The 22,896-nt window shown below is 41.2% G+C and overlaps 1 protein-coding gene and 1 long non-coding RNA gene across 14 annotated transcripts in view; both read left to right on the plus strand.

Moving 5' to 3' along the window:
• Positions 1-11,034, plus strand: part of LOC118409100 — a 19,929-nt gene extending 8,895 nt beyond the window's left edge. The window contains exons 2-7 of one of the 13 annotated variants that reach the window (XR_004830409.1): positions 4,410-4,451; positions 6,957-7,015; positions 9,536-9,580; positions 10,016-10,114; positions 10,300-10,391; positions 10,636-11,034. Coding sequence is in view for 7 of the 13 variants with exons in the window: in XM_035809976.1 (XP_035665869.1) it covers positions 4,410-4,451; positions 6,957-7,015; positions 9,539-9,580; positions 10,016-10,180 (308 nt within the window). In the remaining 6 variants the exon portion in view is untranslated. Of the gene's footprint in view, positions 1-4,409; positions 4,452-6,956; positions 7,016-7,205; positions 7,332-9,535; positions 9,581-10,015 lie in introns of all 13 variants that reach the window. The other 12 variants (XR_004830406.1, XR_004830407.1, XR_004830408.1 and 9 more) reach the window with 12 other exon arrangements.
• A 166-nt stretch (positions 11,035-11,200) lies between these two features.
• On the plus strand, positions 11,201-15,074 carry LOC118409168. The gene is made up of 2 exons (XR_004830411.1): positions 11,201-13,685; positions 14,409-15,074. It is a non-coding gene; the product is annotated as an uncharacterized LOC118409168 (long non-coding RNA).
• The last annotated feature ends 7,822 nt before the right edge of the window (positions 15,075-22,896 follow it).

Below are 22,896 nucleotides of genomic sequence, written 5' to 3' on the forward strand. Positions count from 1 at the left end.
TTCAAACGTGCAACCAAGGAAACCCCCGATTTGGAATTTGAACAATATTTGCAGGGGGACCACCTCCCATTGATCAGCGTGTAACCCAGTAAGCCATGTTGGGGTCAGATCGCAATTCCCAGCGGGGAATTCCTTCGCCTAGTGTACATCCCAGCATGCTAGGAAGTTATCGCCAAATTGGGGTTTGAACTTGCTTAGATCCCCATCCGCGGATCAGAGTAATAGCAACTTGGAACCTGAGAATATCGGAGGCTTCTACACCAGAACGGCAGCAGGCAGTTTCGGGGTTCACCATTTCAAATTCTACGTACTAGTAGGCAAAAGTGTAAAATAATCTGAAATACAATTCAAGTCATGCTCTCATCGGCGTTTCTGAAACTTGACAACTAGCGGCGGACGAATATATTGTTTGTATGAAGTCCGGAGTGTCGCCTAAAGGGTCACTGAACGGTCTCTCTGAAAAGAAAAGAAAGAGGACGGGTGGGTAGGCTTTTCACGGATGTAACTTAACCTCCTCGCATCTCTTGTACAACACATCTCCCAGCTATGGCCAGCCTATGATACACATGCCTGCTGCCCGCGGCTGGAACGACCTCCCCCTGTGGATGTTGGGCAGGGCACCATAAACTCGACATAACCAACAAATCACCCACAAGTCAGTCCCACACGAATGTCTCTCCTCCTCTAACGCTCACCATCCACCTCCTTCGACCTCTCCGGCGTAGGTTCCACAGATAGGAAATACATGCTCTGAAGCGTATAAAAAGGTTGTATGGACAGGTGAGGATGTACAGGTGGGTTAATGAGAGCAGGTGGTTCCTGCGTTTTGAGGGGCAAATTTTGCTGCCAGACTAAGCAAAGTTTGATGGAAATTCTGTTAGAAAAACATATGGTTATAGCGAGGGCAAAGTGCCCCAAAAATATTTTCACAATTTCGAGTACCGAAGGTGCGAGCTGTCGCAAGGTTGGTCTGGGGAAATTTCGCGAAATCTGCACCCTCTGAGACGCCATTTTCTGTATTTTTAGGGACAAATTTTGCTGGCAGACTATGCTAAATCTAATGCCATTTTGGTCAAAGAAAGAGATGTTTGAGGGCGATGACACACACAAATTTTCACCATGTCGTTGTGAGCACCCGACGCGCAAGTCATCGCTAGGGAGGTCCAGAGAAAATTTTGAAATCTTTACCGTCTGAAACGTCATTTCCTGCATTTGGGGACCACATTCTGCTTGTAAACTTTAAGCTAATTATAATAGTAAAATTTCTATTAGTTTAAAAGATTTTTGAGAGCGACACTCCCGCAGCATATTGTCTGACAAAGACGCGGGCCGTCACAAAGGAGGTCTGGCGAAATTTTGAAATTGGGACTCTGAAAAGCCATTTCTTGCATTTCAGGGATAGATTTTGCCGTTAGACTAGCTTGATTTAATGAAATTTCCATCATTGAAAAAATACACAAGGTTTCAGCATGGCCCATCCCCCCCCCCCCCCCCAACATGCCCCCCTGTGCTGCCGCCACTGTACATGTACATTGTAGTCTTGTTTTTGATGCAAAAGCTCCTCCTATCATTATTATATATACTGTAGACTCTATCCTTTTGAAGAACTTAATAACCTTCAAAACTGAAAGTGGATGGTAAAGTGTGTGGGGTTCAAGCGTAAAGGGGCATTCCACTCCAGAAGCGAGTGTTATTTTCTGATAGATTATATTTTTTCGGATGCCAAAAAATCAACTTTTCACAATGTTGTATTATTACCCAATTTGTCTTTTAGACAAAAATCCTTTCCTAAATCCAAGTACCCCCATCTAAGGTACTGCGCGGTATATGATTTTGCCAGCATAGCTGACTTCCATAGCACTTTCTTGCTAACCATAGTCAGGATAAGCTTGACAGAGAGCAGTCACACATTTAGGGAGGAAAAAATGGGAGATACAAAAAAGTTTAAGTTGAAAGCAGGTCAATGTAAAATGGCGGCACAAAACTTATTGTATGACCGACGTCGTGGACAATTTCTCGCTTATGGGAGGGTCTCTAAGCGAACAGCAGTAGAGTGATGATCAGACAGTTTAGGAAGGTACACAAAAATTTTGAAGACAAGGGACCCTTAGAATACAGAGGTTTGGCCACATTTTATGGACTATTCTGCTATTTTTATACATGGACAAATTACTACAGAATGACCCATAAATGATAGTTGAAACGTATTGGCTGGCAGTTCTGATGACGTTTGTGCACACAGTTATTCCACTCAAAAAGTAGTCTTAAAACAGTATTATATAGTATCGAAATCTATACCTGTTCCCATGGTCTAAGTCGCATCTTCCCCTACCAATGCTCAATTATAAAAGGGTCCTCAGGGTAATTGAAGAACTTGTTCGCTACACTCATTGTTTACCCTGCGATTTGGCTTCAACTTATGTTAAATTTAACCAAACAAACTTAATTCAAGCATAACCATTCACTCTCTGAGGAATTATGATACCCGCTTCTGGAGTGGAATGCTCCTCTTACTAAAACAGTCATAGAGCCATACTTTTGGTTGTTGCCTTTGGCAAGAATGCTATATGTTTTCAGTTGCGCGATGGATTTTAGGTCTGTATGTACAGTGTAGGTTAGCAGCTTATAACTCTAGAAGCTGTGAATGGATCTGAATAGGTGTGTAGCAATTGTGGAATAGAAGCCTTAGAAGGGCAAGTTTGAAAATGCTTGAATATAAGTTAACTTTATCTATGACGGTAGTAAACATTATGTTACAATTTTAAAACCCATATTAAATATATATATATATATATATATATATATATATTTATTTTGTGTATGGATATAGGGTTTTAGAATTGTAACGAAGTTTAAAATTGGTTTACCTGGCATTTTCCTACGGTAGTACAGCTTGCAGGCTTTGTATTTTTGTGTGTTTGTAGACAACATAACTTAAGAAGCTGTGAATGGATTTTCATGATATTTGATTGGTGATTAGCTGCTGTGAACTTACTACTTGTTACTTGATAAGGTCTCCTCGTCACGAGTGGCCTGCATCCAGGAATTTACGTCTCTTGCGTACCATCCTTCGCCATTCCAGGCGGTTCTGGGCCATCTTTTCTGTGTCGCACAGCTTAAGGTTGTTTCCCGTGGTTATTCTGGCATCTTCAAGGGCAATGTTGAGCCATGACTTCCTTGGGTCTCCCCCTGGATCTTTTACCAAAATTTGGGTCTCAGTCCAGGAGGAATCTGGGCAGTCTTTCTTAAGGCATCCTTAAGACGTGGCCCAGCCACCTGAGTCTGCTGGCTTCTACAACAGCTTCAATGTTCGTTGTTTCTGTAACACTTACATGTATGTTGGAGACATGATGAAACCATCTAACACGTCTATCCACACTTCAATTTCTAATCTGTTGATTCTAGGTTTCTCCATTTAAGGTCTCATTGATGTATTACTCTGAGTGGGTACCCTAAAATAGATCCGAGCCAAAAACTGAACAGCTGCATGGACGCATGTTTTTAGCGGTGAGATTCCCTTTTGGTCAGCCGAACTGATATCAAAAGTTAGATGGTGAAAGCTTGCTTGTAAATGAAGAAATTAGCGGGTTAAGTTAGACAGCCGCGCGCTAGGTCGGAGGTACACAGTCCTGGGTTCTGAGTGGTGTAGTTGTACGCTAGCAGGGAAAAAGGGCCTTTTGCGGGGATTGACTAATTGTAGCTTGTAATTGCTATAAACAACAAACCTATGGATTCTAGTCATTGGCAATTTTTTTCCATTATATAGAGTAAATGTGCTCAACATAGAAGGAAAAATCTGCTGACATTTCATGTAGCTTCACTATAAACGTGACCATGTAAAATACGAATTATAACATAGAAGTCTATGGAAAGAAGAAACTCATCAATGAGACTTTAACGCAACATGGTACAATGGCAGGGCTCGAAATACTTTTTTTCTGCATACCTGCACCAGGCAAATTTGATTGAACTTAGGAAGTATGGATCATACTAGAATTATTCAGGAACCATTGCTATGTTTTCTTTTACACTTAACAGTCAATGCAGCTAATAACAATCCATATACACCATATACACATCTCACTCACACACAGTCACTCTCCAAAAGTTGAAATGGTGGAAAATCATATGCAAGTTATGTATAAAACCCTGAGTACATGAACCAGTGCAGGTTAGGTGCAGGTAGATAACCAGAAATACCTGCACAGCTCCAATTTTACCTGCACTAACCTGCATATGCAGGTGGGATTTCAAGCCCTGTATATCCAGGAGTGAATGGGAGTTTGAGATACCATGCAATTGACCGAAGTGTGCAGTTTTTCGCACTTAAATGGTTACTATTTGCATTCCACAATGACAAGCAACTGATAGAATTGCTGACACGTAATACTGTATTGGTCCTTTCTCAGGTTGTGCAGAGAAGTTACAAGAGAGGCTGCTGAGGAACACGTGTGAGTCCGTGGTACTAGCAATGCTTCATCCCCAATCAGGCATCAACATTGTCTTACAAGTCATTCAGGATTCTGGCTCTGTATACTTGAAGTATTTGATTTTTGGATGGAAAAGAAAATTAACTACACCGTTACAGTTATAATAGACCAAGTGGCAAGTGGCATTGAGTGAAATTGAATAGAAATAAAAATATATATATAGAAAAATTTGCTTTTCATTCACTTACTAGTCACTCATGATGCTGCCAATTCTATAGCAATGAAGTGTTAAGTGCTATCTGAATTTACCCTGTAGCTTTGTTTAAGTATTACCAGGAACCCCCATACAGACCATCTTTTCAGACTGGACAGGGTTTTCCGCCCCATTTACCTGTCTGGACTGGACAGAGTTTTCTGAAAACCAATTCTGTGGGATTACACTGTATATCTGAAGCCAATCTCGAAAAATCCAAGGTATAGAGTGGTATACAATGTAGTCTATGTAATAGCAGGGTATCAGTTGACTTTGTGTTGTGGTTGTTGGATGTTGCACATGTGGTGCAGAGGGAGGACTGTGCTTCCTGTAAACTGCTACACACTATGAATAACAATTACCTGGACATAAATGGAAACTGAAGTAACATACATTCGCATTAATCCACCAGGTGCCATTATACTGCCACCTCAAAAAAACGATATAGAGGCCTTCTCAAGATTGTCTTCAACACCTAAATATCTGAATCGTATTACATTTAGGATATTTAACATTCCGTGTTCAAGACAATCTTGGGAAGACCTCTATACTAATGTTTTTTGAGGTGGCGGTATTATGGCACCTGGCGGAATTACTAGTCGATAGTCGATGTTAGATACAAATCATGTGAATTAGGAACTTTTTATTCTGTAGACAGATTGTATGGTGTGTCTCCTACTAGTGTTGAGTGTTTGTACATTGTATATGTACACAATGTAGTTCTGACTAAAATGTATAATGTGTAGGTAGGTCAACAAGAAGTGACCGGGTTAGAGGTCAGAGTTTCAGAAATAGAGGTCAACACTAGATTATACAACAGTTACCGTCCTGAGTTACTAGGAAATTGTTGCAGTGCTTTATAGGGATTTTACATTATACATGTTCGAGTGTACACGTTACACGTACGGCACTACATTTTTCTCATTATGTTGGATAATAGGGGCCGTGTATTATTCGTGTGGGAAGAGATATACATGTAAAAATGTACTTAGTCTACATTACAGATCTCTTTCATGTATTACCCTAAAAGAGTTCCGACCAAGGAAATAAATGGCTGCACGTATGCGTGTTGTTAGCGGTGGGAAGTTCTGTTTCAGCCCGCCCGTCTGATCTCAAATGTTAGATTGGTGAAAGTTTGTTAGTAACTGAAAAAATGTTCGATAGCCGTGTGCTAGGTCGGAGGTACACATGTTTTAGTTGTGTGGTCGACTGATGGCAGCGGTGTATATATAACTAACAGCATTTTGTAATTGTCATATCAAAAATGTCTATGTTGGGATTTTTTTTTAGACGATGAAGGGTTAATGTGCTCCACAAAGAATGAGTAATACTAAATTAATCTATATACTTCACGTAGGTTCATTATGAACATGCCCATTAAAGAAACACATTTATACACTGAAATAACTCATGAATGAGACCTAATACATAGTGGAAAATGGAGGTGTGGTTTTAGTAGCAATATTGCTTCTTAGTGGGGCATTTCTGGCCCTATATCTCCAAAACGCAACATGCAATACATTTGTCATGATATTTGGTACATGGGTTTATGTTGTCCCTAAGGTCAGGTTTGATTTGGGGCCTCCTGCCAGTTGAACTTGTATATGCCAGCTGACCTTTCATGTGTGCATGGGGCTTTTCCTGTGCAACCTATCCACATGTCAAATATCATCGTAATCCATCCAGAGGTTATGCAGCTACAAAAATCAGGATACACAGACAGACACACCCAAAACTATATTCTCCATTTTTCATGGAGATAACAATACCTCCAGTTTCATGGAGGTAAATATAACTGCCATGAATTTTTCATGGTGGAAAAACAAAAGCTTGATCTTTTATAGACCTTATGCTGAATTGTATTGTAGTTATAGGAAGATGCTCTGAATGTATTCATCCTTTCCTACAGACACACATACAAATAGGGGGTCATGATTATGTTGACCCAGCCGTAATAAATTTCATCTTATTCCAACATCTTCAGTTATAGGGATAGCCATGATGCTGGCATAGTACATCTCCTGTAAATCTCTTGTCTGAAGAACCTATATATCAATATCATCATTTACATGTACAAACTGATTCCCGAATGGATTCTAGAGTAGCTACATGATATATGTATTGCAAAATCATTTCAAGGGAACTTTGCTGCGCTGCAAGTCCAGGATTTGTAATGACTGGAGATCCCTTCATGGATGTCATCCATCCCGAGGGAACCCTCTGGGAGGCTCGCATGACAGAAAATCAATACCGCCCCGCTTGTTCCATTACAGGGGGTCACAGACACCATTACACACGAGCTACTTGTACCATGGACTGGCTTGAACTTGAGGTGGGTGAAGAGGTTATTGATATCACCATTTGGATGGCTATTCTGTCTGGCTTCTTACCAATAATTTTTCTGTCAAATTGAATACATTTTTGTATTTTTTTTTTCAGTTTCTACTTGGTTCAGTTCAGTTCAGTTAACATACATGTAGAGTGTCTGGCATTTCTGGTTGTTGTACTTGACCAAGTTTCAGCTGCTATGTTGTTGCATGAATGCTGTGTGCCTGGCACTGATGGAGTCTCTGCTGTGCCCATGAAGTTTAAGCGCTGTCACATGCGCTGTAATGGAGGAAGGGCCGATCGTATTGGATCAGGAAAAGGTCAAAAGTTCAATTTTGTTCATGAGGCCACACCAATTTTATTTGTTGTTTCCCAGATTTCCCGACCCCATTTTTTTCCGATTTGAAAAAAAGAATTCAAATTATTGGCCACACCTTGTGTTGACAGAATTTCACTGCCTCTCCTTTCTCAAATTAACTATGGGCCTCAAATTCCAGTAGCTGTATGAGCCTATTTTGGAGGGTTCGTTAATAATTTTTCCTCAACTTTGGACTATGCTACCAGAGACCCCCTAAATTAACTGTAACTTGAGTAAGCCCCTCGATCTCTCCTATCCCCGGCTTTTTGCAAATTTTTTTAAATTTATTTTTTTGACTGACCGACCCAATTTTTTTCTGAAAGAATTCAAGAAACAACAATTAAAATTGGTTTGGCCTGAGGAATGGATATCAAGCATTCCCGCATGGCCCACACAGCACACATTTTAGATTTGAATTCTAAGAAAAGTGTGAAAGGGGAAGTGTTTGTGCTGTTTTATGTTCACAGTTTGTACCTGTTAGTGACCACTTTACTGACTGCCAACATTCCCCTTTGCCATAAAACACTGCATGGCAGTTTCAACCACACACTTCAAACCACCATTTCCTGGACTACTTCTAACATTACAATATACTAACAACATTATTTTATAATACACATAGCACATTAAAAACTGTTACATCTTTCATTGTTCGAATTATTAACACCAGGCATTATCATATTACTGCCTCTAATCATACATGTAATACCGCCAAATAAATCAGCGATGGATTTAAGGAGATCTACTAGTGCAGCAACAGTTATTTCCTAGGGTTGCACGCTTCAGACATCCAAGTTTTCAACAGATTTTTAAAAAGGCTTCGATAACAGTGCATTCGTTTTCAGTTCCTTTTCCGGGCAGGCGAGCTCGTCGTGGGACGAACACACTGTCACGTCCATCACCAGATTTGTAGATAATAATTGCACGTGTAAAAGTGTGACAAACCGTTGCATTGTCGCCCGGATCTACGACTGAATGGGCAAACTTGAACGTACGCCGCCATTTTCCTGCCATTTTTATTTCTACGATAGCAGTAAAGTTTTACGCCATAGCGGTTGTGACGGACCAACATTAAATGAAAATTCTCGTCATTAGACGTCCAGGTTTTTGTTTTGTGCAATTACTAACAGGAAAGGAAGGAACAACACAGGATGTATAAAGGTAACATCTATTATCATAATACCGGTACGTTTACGACGATTTTTCTAGCCATACTGATTTGACAAATTGTCAACGCATCATTTTCTCCAGTTACATGTTGCTGTTATAGGTCACCCTTGCCACTTCTGTGTAACTTTTCTGCTCTTGTCCTGCTAAAAGCGCAATATTGTAATTGTAACACGCCGCGGAATTACACGGCGAACGGGCGCGTGGTTGTGAGGGGGTAAAAATACCGGCCGGAAGAAACACGGCACAATTAACTGTCGCTATGTACCTTTATACAATCATCCTCTGATGTTCCTTCCTTTTCTGTTAGTAAATGCATAAAACATAAACCTGCATGAGCATACAAAATGTCATGAGAAAACGGACGTATACTGTCAAGAATTTTCATTTAACTTCTGTCCGTCACAACCGCTATGACGTAACACTTCACTGCTAGCGTAGATATAAAAATGGCGGGAAAATGGCTGCGTACGTTCAATTTTGCCCATTCAGTCGTAGATCCGGGCTATTATGCAACGGTTCTTCACACTTTTACATGAGTTGTAGGTCACCAACAGAAATTCAAGATTGTTGTTGAATCATGTTCGTCTTGTGCCGTGAGCATGTGTAATTATGATCTACAAATCTGGCAATGAATGTGACAGTGTGTTCGTCCCGCGACGAGCTGCCTACCCCGAAAAAGATACTGAAAACTTTTGGCCTTGTTGTCTTCGAATGCATTGTTATCGATGCTTTGTAAATGATGTATTGGACACCTAGATGTCTGAAGTGTGCACACCTCAGAAATAACTATTGTCACATGTGTAGATCTCTTTAAATTCCATTATTTTTGATTGGCCGGTATAAGTCTTACTGCCGGTATTATGCCAATGCATGTTACATAGCGGCAGTTAATTGTGCCGTGTTTCGTCCTGGCGGTATTATGGAACCCCCTCCCAACCACGCGCCCGTTTTCCGTGCAATTCCGCGGTGCGTTCCAATTACGATATTATGTTTTAGTAGGACAAGAGAGACAAAAAAAGATACACAGAAGAAGTGGCAAAGGTAAGCTGTAACAGCAACATGTAACTGGAGAAAATGATGCGATGATCATTTGCAAAATTAGTATCGCTTGAGAAATTGCAGTAACATGTTAAACCTGGTGGTATTATGCCAATGGATGTTAATGACAAGACTGCTCCATTTTCTCTGTAACATAATTGGATACCTGCAAACCATAAACTTTAAGGAAAAGTTTTGACAGAATCAACCATTATAGTTTAAAAGATTGTATTTTGTTTCGATTTTTTATGTAACTTTTTGTCAATGTACATGTATAAACACCTATCGGGACGTTTCCCTACTAAGTTTATAGACCACTGTTTCTAGCTTTGTGAACTTTATGAGATTAATGTAGTGCAATGTAGAGGTAATGGCTGATTGCCAGTTATAGCTGCGGAGTGTTCTTGCCCAGCAATCTTTTTGTCACCTCAATTTCAGGAATCGTCATCTGTCCTAACGTTTGCATTTGACAGTAGAGAGAACAATGTCTTCACCAGAGTGCAACACAAAAGGATGCTGTGTAACACACCTGAAAAGGTGAGGTTCATCTTTAGCCAAAAATATGCTAAAACTTTACACATTGTCAACCAAGTTCATTTATAATTTAACAATGAATGATGTTATACGTTTTGATATACTATGTGTATCATAAAATACTAGGGAGCCAAGTATTTATCTATGTTGTTTGAGCCACGTTTTGGACGGTATTCTTGCTGCTGCAGCGCCACCTACATCGGCGATAAGTAGCAGCGAGAAGTAGTTTCCAGTCATTCTACCCTGATGATGGTGTCTGATAGACATCGAAACGTTGGCAGTAAGTACTCCCTGGTTGTGGCTAAAGAATCTTACTACATTGTATATAATTGCCAACCTGATGAAGTTATTTATTAGTATAATAGTTACATTAAACACAACTTTAATATGTGAGACTTTAAAATGTCTACAATGGGATCAGCATTTTTCTTCATATGTTTTAAATACATATCATTTCAAATATCATTTAGTAAGTATATATTAGATTCATAAAAGTTGACATGTGATATGCTGGTGTTCCCCAGTACCAGGAAAGTCTGTCAGCATGTTGAGCTGTCAGTAGAAACATCTCCTGCTTCTTCAGGCAGGCAGTGGAGGGGAGGATGTCAGAGGAGTCAAGACTGTCATGTTTTACCCCTTGTAATGTTTGATCATACAATATTGACGTGATTGTTATAGCCACAGAAGCTGGTGAAAGACATTGCCAAAGTAGTTGGAGTGGTGTGCGGGAAACAAATGTCGAGAATAGCACTAGCACGCTTATATCCACCTAAAACAGTCATAAACTACAGTTCCACGACCCCATACCTTCGCCAAATTTTTCTACCCTTTACAACTGCTGTATTAATTCTGTTTGTTATAATTATGGAAGTAATGTCCTCATTTGCATAAATTAATATCCTTTTTCTCATTGACAAATGTCACATGTTGTAATGGTCTTATAATTGAACTGAGGGTGTTTCAACGATTTTCTAATTAATTATGCAAGTTAGATTCCAATTTGCATAATAAATGTGTAATTATGAAGCATCACTTTAGTTATCTACATACCAAAAATTATGACAATCCGTCAATCCCTTCTTGATTTATTCCCTTTCAAAGTCTGACACTAAACCTGCCCTGCAGTTCCAAAACAAACCGCTAGGGTGCCCAAATCTATACCACTTACTCTCTGTCCCACGAGCTATCTACCACTTAAAAATCATGACCACAGCACGTCCAGAACTTCAGATATCAAACCCAGAAGTTCCACTGCGTAACAAGCCCTTAGGGGGCCAAAAATCTAATTGTTTCCAGGTGTTATCAAGATCTACCCACATACCAATTATCAATACAATCCACCAAGGCGTTCTCCAGTTATGCCGGTGTTCTACACACATACATACACCCGCTACCCAAAATATAACCTTTTTGGTGAAGGTAGTTATTGCCAAAATGCGAACTTGTATAAAGGGATGTGGCCTTTGACGAGTGTACAAGTGCCTCAATCCCGCGAGACGACAGAACTATTATGCTTTTTTAAGTAAATATATGACCTTACGCAGACAACCATACTTCTCCCGGTGGTTTCGGTAGCAGAGCTCTCTATAGTGAGCTATCTCTATCTGCCGTAACATGCACGGCCAAATCAGACAATGTGAACAGGAAACTAAAGGTGGTTTGGGGAGTTATAAGTCTGTGGTTTTATTTCTGGTAATGTAACGTTACCTCCTACGTTACCCAGTTCAATACACAATTCAAAACGCTACGTATACTAGTACCTTCCCCCTGGGTTCGGGTCTAGCACCCTAATGCCTAGGTTACACACAGCCGAATTTAGCTCCCGAACACCAGCCGACTCTTAGCCGACTCAATTAGGCAGTAGTTCGGGAGCAGTCTGACCAAGTCCTAACAATCACCCGACCAGTAAATGACTTACTCCCGACAGTGTCCCGAATGCCAACTAACCTATACCCAACCATCCCGACCTCTAGCCGCAAATAGCCGAATCACTCCTGACTGATTCCCAACCGATTGCTGACCCTCTCACGACTTGAAATGGACATAATGAGCGATTTTCAAAAACGTAGCAATTTCAGTTTTTAATCTATTTGTAAACATCACCAAGAGATCAAATTTGGATCGCAGCTGCAGATAGCTGTAATACGGCATTTATGTTTTTTGTGCTGGGAGTAAGTCAGCAGTGTTTATGGCTTGGTTAAACAGTTAAAACTGACTGCTGAATTACTCCCGAACACTAGCCGACAGTGCCGAACACCAGCCGGCCAAAAGCCAACCCATTCCAGACCTGCCGTTTAGAGCCGAATGTTTTGAACATTTCAAAGCATTCGAATGGCGCAGCCGAACACCAGCCCACTCAGCCGAATGCCAGCCACCTTAGCTCCCGAATCACACCTAACCATAGTCGGGAGAGAGTCGGAAGCCAAATTCGGCTATGTGTAACCTAGGCATAAGAGAGAGATGGAAGGACCGAGTGAGGAACTCTGTACTGTACGGTGACCTCCCTACACTCTCTCATAAGATCAGGAAACGGAGGATGGCGCTGGCCGGACACTGTGTCCGACAAACAGAACTGGTAGCCAACGAGCTGATCCTCTGAGAGCCAACAGAGGGAAAGAGAAGAAGGGGCAGACAGCGCACTACGTTCATCAATAACCTTAAAAGGGACACCCAAATCATCAACATCAACAAAGCACAGTTTCGCTCTCTCATGGAGGATAAGGCTGAGTGAAGAAGAAGAATCTATTGTGACCCGTGATGACATCCCTGATGTCCACGTTCAAGGTTCAAGAGTAAGATATATAATACCCGGGCCGTATACATGTTTGAAACAGTGTTCCGACCGGTCCGTATTTTACAGTTAGGTCGGGGCTCCATGCTTCGATTTCAACGATTTGAATTAGGGCCCTAGGGCACACGACTAATTTTCCTGGACTTCATAACTAAATATCATGACATACCAACATACAAAACATCAAATATTTACATATATGTCATGTCACTACTTTATGGTCATGCCATTAATACGTTAACATATTGCACAAAAGTTGAACAGCCGAGAGCGTTTTTCAGTTCAAATTGGAAAGTAGTTCCATTTGTGATTGACTTGAAAGGTTGGGCGGACTGCAGCGCCACGGGTAGTCTCTTCCACATTGATGTTGCTCTATTCCTAAATGTCATTTTCAATTAGTTTGTCCTTGTAACTTGACATTAAACTTTGCAGCAAAACGAGTACTGTGGCTATTTTGTTTGTTAGCAACAATTCGAAAGTTTATTTGCAAGTCCTTGCCCGAGGGTTCATTGGAACATGGAACATACAGAATATATAGTAAATGAAATACTTGGTATAGATAACAATGGTGACAAGTGGAAACAAGTGACTATTCTAGTAATAATATGGACTGCTGAGAGCTACGATCTAAGCATTTGGGGTTTGACGTCTTTTCTGGAAGCAGTGGAAGACGAAGTGCCCCACTTTTTCTACGATCAGTAGGTTATATGACGTTAAGTTAACAGAGGTCAGTTTACTACTGAGACAGACAGGTTCATTAGTGAAGCATCCTCCTAACGCCCGGTCCCCAACGGCATTAGCCTATGGGGCCCTGCTATTTAGATGTCTACCATAAACAAACAAACAAACCAGCGGTTATTATGATTGTCGCCACAAACCAGCTGTCAACCAATCAGAGAATAGGCTTTTCTTGGGCTTTTTGTTGCCGAAAGCTGTCTCGCAAAGGCCGCTGGGAAGCTATCAGCCAATCATGTTACGTCTTGCATAGCACCATCCTCCTACGCCCGATCCCCAACGGCTTACTGCCCATATAAGGGTAAGCTCAGTAATGTTTATAAGCAGGAACTGAAAGTAACTGCGGGTAGGCCATGAGATAGCAGGGGAGACGCAGGCCAAGCCCCGGCACATTGAAATGTGTACATAAAGGCACCGAAAGACAGTGCCAATAACTCAAGTTTCTGACGTTACTGGCATACAAACTTACCCTCATATGAAAGCCCATCATCTCAGCTGTGATAAAATTCCACTGTCATTAGAAATCATACGGCATAATTTGCAGAAAAATACCCCCAAACCCTACCACCCCCTCAAACGCATAACCACCAAGGGAACAGACCCTTTCACAACAAGGAAATAGTCCCAACTTCATATCCCCCGATAGCCACAAAAACTCAGCTTTTGGGCCATAATCAGAAGGTAAAACCCTCCCCAGTCACATTGACCTCAAAACTGCCAGAATTTCTACCCATTTTTCCAAGAAAAAAATCGCTGGCGGATCCCCAGCAGGGCCCCATAGGCTGAGTCAGCTAGACGTTGGGGACCGTACGTAGGAGAATGTAGTGAAGACAATTCTCCTGAAAGTAGCCATAGTGTTCATTAACAGTCTGGTGTTCACGGGTTTCCACTGCGGTTTCATCTGGAGGAGACGAGTGGTCTTGTTCTGCACTCGTTGTAGGTCCTGTAGTTTATGTTCCTCTTCGTCGTGCTAGACCACACTGGGCTGCAATAGTCAATGTGAGATAATATGTACAAGGCATTCAATTGTCATGTTTAACAGCGTCTGGGCCATGAATTTCGCGCACATCTTAACCATTCCAAGAGACATGGCTATTTTCTTTGAGGTAGATTTCCTGTGAGTGTTCCAGGTGAAACATTCATCAACAGTAGTACCAAGAAGTTTTACCTATGTGACTTGTTCTATATGTTTGCAAGTCAAGGCAGTCAAGGCAAGTTTGGGTCTTTTTGACTTTTTACTTTTGCTTCCGAGAACTATATGCATTTTGTGTTTTGTGTATTCATAAAAAGCTGTTTCGCTCTTACCCAGTTGCAGATATTTTTTCGCCTCTGTTTGTAGATTGTTTCAGCTGCAGGGCCACAGGTGTAGGCTGAGGTGTCGTCAGTGACTTATAGCAAGCGGCAAGTCGTTACTGCAGCATGATGAGTTGTAGGCGGATAGAAATCGATATCTAAGGTCACCAGGAACACATACTCACGAAGTCCAGTCGTCAGAAATACCGGATCAAAGCGTTTTAGGCCATATTAATGGGTCCAGTACATTTGCAAAACTAGACCAATCACCACCGACGCATTAATCACTGAGAAACTGTAATTAGGAAGAAGACTGTGTAGACAACTTAAGACAATGTACTACTGAAAATAATGGCACTACTCCGGTGAAGATAAGACATCCAGGTAATAAGATATGCACACAAAAAACAGTTTCTTAAGCAACAGGAAAGTGGGAAAAGAATAATGCACAGAAAAAGGAAGCACCCTGGACTTGACCGTTTCCAAATCATATCCATTTGTTGAGTAACTGCTCTTTGTCATGATGGCACGACTCTCACTTTGATAATTTCTGATGTAACGAAGTAACATGCAAGGTTGAATAATGGTTGAGTATGGTGTCGTTGGCAGATGTTCCATGTAGCACATCACGAAATCGCCGCGAAATGCAGCTAGCCGTGCGGTGTCGTTGCGAAACCCTCGCCGTAGCCGTGTCAGGCATTTCGCCGTAAGAGATTTCGCGATGTTCCATGTAACCTCGCGGTAATTTTCATTTCGCAGTGAATCTGTGATGTCTTACATGGAACATCGCGAAATCTCTTACGGCGAAATGCCTGACACGGCTACGGCGAGGGTTTCGCAACGACACCGCACGGCTAGCTGCATTTCGCGGCGATTTCGTGATGTGCTACATGGAACATCTGCCGTGTTGTTTACCAAAGAAAGTGCCAAGTGTAAAGAAACCCGCATTGGGGAGACTGAGAGATCACTGAAGACCAGGTTCCTTGAGTACAGACGCCCGAGTTGAACAACTCAGAAGTTTTCCCTTTAGTAAGTCCCTTTATATCTGACAAAATCTTTGCCATGATGTCTTTCCAGTAGCCTGGAAACGGGCAAATGGTATAACCACTTCAAAATAATTTTGTAGTGGTTATGCCAAAAATTATACATGGGTCATTTATATTCGTGCACCCCTTTACCAAAATGTAGGTCATTAGTAAGCTTCGTACAGGAGCCAAAAGTGTCCTTGTTTGGTCAAAAAGGACAATCATGAACATCTAAAAGCATCCGGAGGTACGCTCTTGACCTACAAACACGCTCGCACCCACGAAGAAGCCATATGTTTATATCACGGGCTTCATCAGTCCTCCTTAGCTGAACAAAATAAACTCTACGGAATTTGCAGCTGTTATTTTGTTTTCTTTTGTGCGTGTCTTAATTAGATAGTTGTAACCAATTGCAATATGGAAACCATGAGTGTAGTTACTCTGTTGGTAAGTAATACCATGTTTCGTCGCTTCAATTCTTGTTATTTACAATGTTTATTGCGCACTATATATAGGAAAATTTAGCCATCTTGTTTTTTTCGCCCTATCTCACTACGTCTGCAGAGACATTGTCATCCATAAAATTGACTTGCTCTGGCCTTACCGGGGCAAACAAGACGCAAGTTTACTAGGGGAGAAGAATGCCGCAATGGTGATACACTATGATAAAGGAAAGCTTTAAAATGTGGCGCTGTGAGGGCGTTAAGATGAGCCTTCCACATTGCCAAGAGGGGAGTATGTCACGGGAGGGAGTTTGGCAAGGGAACGAGCTTGGCCTTCCCGCTTTCCCAGAACTCTCCTTCCCAGGGTTATTTCACCTTGCCCAGCATTCCCAATTATACGTTCTCTTTCCCAGGACACAAATACTTGCACACTTGGTCTCTGTTCGGATTTCTTTAATGATTTGGGGGCCGATTTGAATGTCTCTCAGAAAAGCGCTAGTGGTTCTCAAAACATCGTTTTTCGGACAATGTTTCCGATAGAAAGGGGTGCTTTGTCGCTGAACGACAGACTCAGTAGACGCTTTTTGTAGAAATGTTATTTTTGGTAAGAACCATCATTACAATCAAATCTAACCCCAAAATTGCTAATTTAGTGTCATTCTTTAAAGGCACCTCCATGGAAAAAAAAAGAATTTTCCTGGGATGATGACAAATATGGCAATGAAGGTCAACGCATCTTTCGTATACCGATGAGATTTGTGTATACTTTGAGTAGAATGGTAGAAAATCGTGGTGGTACGTTTTCCACGAGCTCCGGTGGCACTAAGGTACCCTCAACGTAGCCTGGAATCCAGCCAACAGGAAGCGTACCTCTGGGGAGCGACCGAAGCACAACACAGCTGGATTCCAGGCTACCCTCGACGCACATAGAACGTACGATCTGGGTAATCACGCGACAAAACCGCGTTATATATCAGGAAATACTGGCCGCACGACCAAATCTGTCACCGAAACTGCCGGCGCATTCTGAACCCAGCAGCCATCATCACCATCTGTCGACCCAGTCGGGAGAACCATACACTACTGTGGACCACACCAGTCTGTATGACACGACCGCACCCAGGTTCTTTCTCGGCAAACTCCGCATCTCTGGGGAGAACTCTCGGGAAGGTCAGCAGTACCTTTCACCCTCCTGCTTGATCGTTTCTTCTCCTAAAACGCTGTAAAAGGTATATGTGTAATATGGGACCTATTTCCAACCATGCTGAATCATCAACTCAGGGGCCATTTCATTGAATGCTGAAGTGCCAAACCGTATCTTTTCCTATGGTTTAGCGAGAGAACATATGGCAAAAGAAGACGAAGATAACGTTGCTGCCTTGCAAATTGAGTAACAAATGCCTGTACAGTACAATGTACGTTAGCATTACATCGAAACAGCAAAGCTCATTATACAACCATCAATCACGACAGCGAAGGACACGGAAACCATCCAACGGTGCAGCTTTTAGAGAACAAATCGTAAAAGTGTCAGATGTGCAATGTCAATGAACCATCGTCTGCAGGTATCTGTATCTATGTAGCCGGTATAACCGCCCTTCGGCGTAACACACCAGCTTCGTATCAATACAAAAGACGCGTGCATATCTCCTGGTTATATAGACACCAACTTCGTATCTATATAACCAGGAGATATGCACGCTTCTTTTGTGTGGCACCCGTTGATAAGAAGAAAAACATCAGTGACATACAAGGTACCTTCATCAATTATGAAGTTATCAGTACTACTTCTACATCTAAATGTACCACCTGGAAGATAACAGAAATAAGAAAATATTTCAATAAGATTGTGATCATCGTGTAGTAAACTTTTTGGGTGGCAATAACTTCTGTATTTGTCGTTTATTTTTGAGATGACGTCGTGTATAGGAGCGCAAGTAGAGACAAGGAGATGCCGTATTACACAAGAAGCACTATTAATACGGTAGTGTAAAATAGACTCTCAGTTGTCCTTTGTGAAGCGCCAGGGATACAGCTATAGGCCTGGTGTAAGAGTTATGTCAAGAACGTCCTTGTAAGGAACCAAGATACACGCACTCTCCACGTCTCCTCCCTACTCCAGTCACGCTGTGACTCGGTGTCTCAACCCTTACTGAAGCTTTACCAACGGGGGTACCAGCAGACGTATTAAGTTAAAAGGGGAACCATGATCGAATGACATATGCGTACGCTGTACCAATTTATATACCCCGTCTTTTATCTAGTCAGGAATTCCCTTCAGCCACCTAGATGATCCTTGGCATACACAGCTTTTAAACTGTGACCTACACTAACATGACCTTCCTACGTGTGTTGTTTCGACAGAAATCATGTGGCTTTAGCTTGCAAAGGTTGTCGGATGGAGTTAGTGTTTATATTCCATTATCGACCAGTGCGGTCAAATGTTCAGCTCAGAGAGAAAGTTTAAAATCCCAACAGGGTATGTTTATAGAATGGAGGGCACAGTAGCAGCTACAATTGTTTCACACAGGGGGAAACAAGAGCAATATGGAATGGAACAAGGATGGCCTTAGTTTGCAAACACTTTTATTTTTACTTGGTCGAACTCCCGCTTCAACTTGAAAGCGCTCTCCACCCTATCGTCTATCAGGGACTGGGTTTCTTTCAAACGCACTTGGGTTGTCTATGTACTAGTAGTTGACTTGTGGTCTTCCACGGCTTTTTCTCCGTTTCACAGGCTCCCATAGTACCAATTTGTGATGTTAACGACTCTGATCATGACGCAGTGAGCAACCAGTTTTAGTCTCCTTGCCTCTTTTTAGTCTATCTTAGACTGGTGGCAGGTCTTCATACAACTGTTCATTGGTGGGTTTTTGCCTCTACCAGATAATGAGACACATACGGAGCATCTGTGTGTAGCATCCATTTAATCTTGATTGTTGATATTGACAGGATCGTCCTGTCAACAGTAGAAAAGTTTGTGCTGTTGACAGGACGATCCTGGCAACAGTAGAAAACTTTGCAGTGTTGACAGGACGATCCTGGCAACAGTAGAAAACTTTGCACTGTTGACAGGACGATCCTGGCAACAGTAGAAAACTTTGCACTGTTGACAGGACGATCCTGGCAACAGTAGAAAACTTTGCACTGTTGACAGGACGATCCTGGCAACAGTAGAAAAATCGGCACTGGTGACAGGATTTTTTCCTGTCAACAGTGGAATAATTGGCACTGTTGACAGAACCAGGAATATTACATTTTCTCTCTTTCTATAGGATCTATTAATATGATTTTGATGTCCTGTGGAGATGTTAGACTACAGAGTATAACCAGAATTGGAAATACATTGATAGATATTATGTTTATACTGATACATACATAAATTTTAGATATCATGTTTATACTGACGCCATAGTTACATGTACCTGTTAGCAGGTAATCACACCTGTGAACTTTAATCTCAGGTGAGGGAACGATTAAGCCATTAGAGTCAATTTCACATTACCAAGAGGGTGTTTCTTGCCTTTTGTTCCAACATTTTGGAAATCTTTATAACCTTCTAATTGTGATAAGTAACTGTTTAAAATTGTTTATATTACCATTGTGATGTTCTAAATATTTTCTACAGTATTCAAACATGTTAGAAACATTTCTAACATCAAAGTCATTATTTATGATACGTTCATGAAGGTTAGACATACAGGTAAGCAATATTCAAATACAATTCAATCTCTACAACTGGATAAAAACGGATATTTACTTCCGGACGTTTCGAGTGACATCCATCACTCTTCTTCAGCATAAAAGAATGAACTAGTCAGAACAATTCAATACCAGTACAGATAACTAGAAAAACTGGTTTAACCACTAAATCGTTAGGATCATATGCAAAAGGTTACACAAATGTAAATCATGATAGGATAGTTCCTATGGTCAGACAACACCATAGGAAAAAACTATTTCTGATAGTTTCTAAACTGTTCCAACATAGAGCCATCATTTTTGACCACATGTTCGAACATGGAAACAATATGATGAAACTGGGTCAGTGGGCTGGGAAGAGGGTAATTCACACATCCCTTCCAAGTACAGGAAATTGTGTCTGTCTGACACCTTCTCACAAAAGAGTCACCAGTGTCTACTAAAGAAAATCTAAAAATACAAGACCCAAACAAAAGGCCCAGCTTAGCAGCTTGGTTTATGGGGGTAATAAAAGTTTTTATGGAGGGAAAAAATAACACAATTTGTTGGAACATTTCCCAATGTTTCCAACATATGTAGGTAGGTTCAAACATGTTCAAACTTTCATTTTTAATTGTTTGAACAATTGAGAACTTTAGTGACTGAAATATTCTTTTACTTAGAATAGTTCAAACTTATGACAAATATTATTTTAAAATCCTCTCGGTGACTCGGAATTCTCTAGTCTTATCTTTTCGCAATCCTGAATTGGATGGTTTGGTGTTCAAATCCCAGCCTATTCCTGAGATGTACAATAGAGTTGTTACAACAAATAACAATTAGGTATTTGTCAGTTTGATAGAGACATAGTTTGCTATCTTGTAGAAATGTTACAGTAATTGTATGCACAGTAAGAAAAGAACCCATGCACTGTTAGGTTGTTATAATGGATGTTTTCCTTCTTTGTTAAATTAACCATAAAAAGGTAAGTTGCTTCACTTGTTGGAAAAAATTCAGACCTGGCCTTACTTTCTTGTGAAATTCAATCTTACTACAGGCTTCGTAAAAAGACAGGAATATACAGGTGGCATTAAAGACTAAAGATTTTGTCCCTGTACACTTAAAACATGTCCTGAAAGATTGTTACTTCATCAGATCCATGTAATTACTTGCCAACTTAACAGAATTTTAAAGACTCTAAAATGGCAACAACTTACAATAAGCAATGACAGCTTTTTTGTCCGTTTTTTAACATATGGTTGAGTCATACGATCCTATCAACAGTAGAAAACTTTGCACAGGACGAGATCCTGTCAGCAGTGCAAAGTTTGATCGTCCTGTCAATTGTTTACAGGACGATCCTGTCAATAGCCCAAGGCTAAAATCTTTCCATTGAGGATTTGGCAGGTCGTTTTGCCACAATGTCAGTTCGCCAAAGCACAAATCGTTTCGCCACAATGCACAAGTCATCTCGCCATAGTTAGATTCCATTCCTCTAGATAGCCTAATAGCATTGGGAAACGTTTTCCTAACACCACTTACGTATTTTTGAAAAAAGGAAGACACAGTATTGAAATGCCCGGGCCCCCTACCTAAGAAAGGTGACCTACGCAATTGCCACACTGCTCAACAAGCCGATGGAGCGGGAAATGGCTAGTTGATTGCCTCAACAGTCTAACAAGGCCTCCCGTTTTACGAGATTCCCAAGGAGAATGCTTCCTAAATGGAGGCGAACGCTATGTATTGATACATGGAATCCATCAAAACTACATTCGATTAAATTCTTATTACAGCAATAAAGTGGCCAACGCGTTTGGAGGTAAAATGACATGTTCTTGTGATTCATCGTCAAGTGATAAATTTTGCCCATTCAGTTAATTCAGTGGAACATAGTTGGTCTATATATGTGCATGTTTTCTTAACATGAATGGCCATAAAAATTTTACCTTTCAGTTCTGCGATTTAGAGACTTAAACTCAAAGCAATATTCAAAAGGCATTTCTTGGTATTTCTTTAGGGTACACCTGACGCTACTGATCCGAAAAACTTGGGATTTAAATATGCAAATATATGAGAGAGAGTGAGAGAGAGAGAGACAGACAGACGGACATAGGGACAGAGGGGCAGACAGAGGGACAGAGAGACAGAGACAGAGAGACAGAGAGAGAAAGATCGGAGTCACTACCGAAACAATCGCAGATTCTACCAGTAGAGACTCCGATTGCAATCTCTACAATAATCAGCTATTACACTGGTAAAGATCTCAATCACGACGTCCTCTGATAAAACAGGTGATCCTAATCTATGGATGGATACATTCTGATGGTAAAAACTGCAATCAGGGTTACTGCCAGCACATATCAACAGTCTCTATCTTAACTCTCCATACTGCGGTGGATCAGTTCTTTCCTCCAGGACAGATCTATGTGGGTGGTAGCGGATGGTGATTGTTCGCCGTCAACACGTGCCCTCTCTTGAGTTCCCCAAGGTATGGTCCTCGGTCCAATTTTGTTCCTGGTATTCATAAATGACTTACCATCTTGTCTGACACCTGGAACTACTGCTAGGCTCTTTGCCGACGATTGGCTTGTGTATCGAGAGATCCATGGGCAGGAAGACCAAATAATCCTGCAGAGAGATCTCATCGCATTACGGGATTGAGCAACTACTTGGGACATGAAATTCAACCCTACGAAGTGCAATACAATGTCCATTACGCGAAACAAGAACCCTCTCACTTGGATGTACGAGGTGTGTGGCGAGTTACTCCAACAGACAGGAGACAAGTATCTCAGTGTCACTTTCAGTAATGACCTG

Source organism: Branchiostoma floridae, chromosome 1, assembly GCF_000003815.2.
Source record: "Branchiostoma floridae strain S238N-H82 chromosome 1, Bfl_VNyyK, whole genome shotgun sequence".
In the NCBI taxonomy this organism is placed as follows: Eukaryota; Metazoa; Chordata; class Leptocardii; order Amphioxiformes; family Branchiostomatidae; genus Branchiostoma; species Branchiostoma floridae.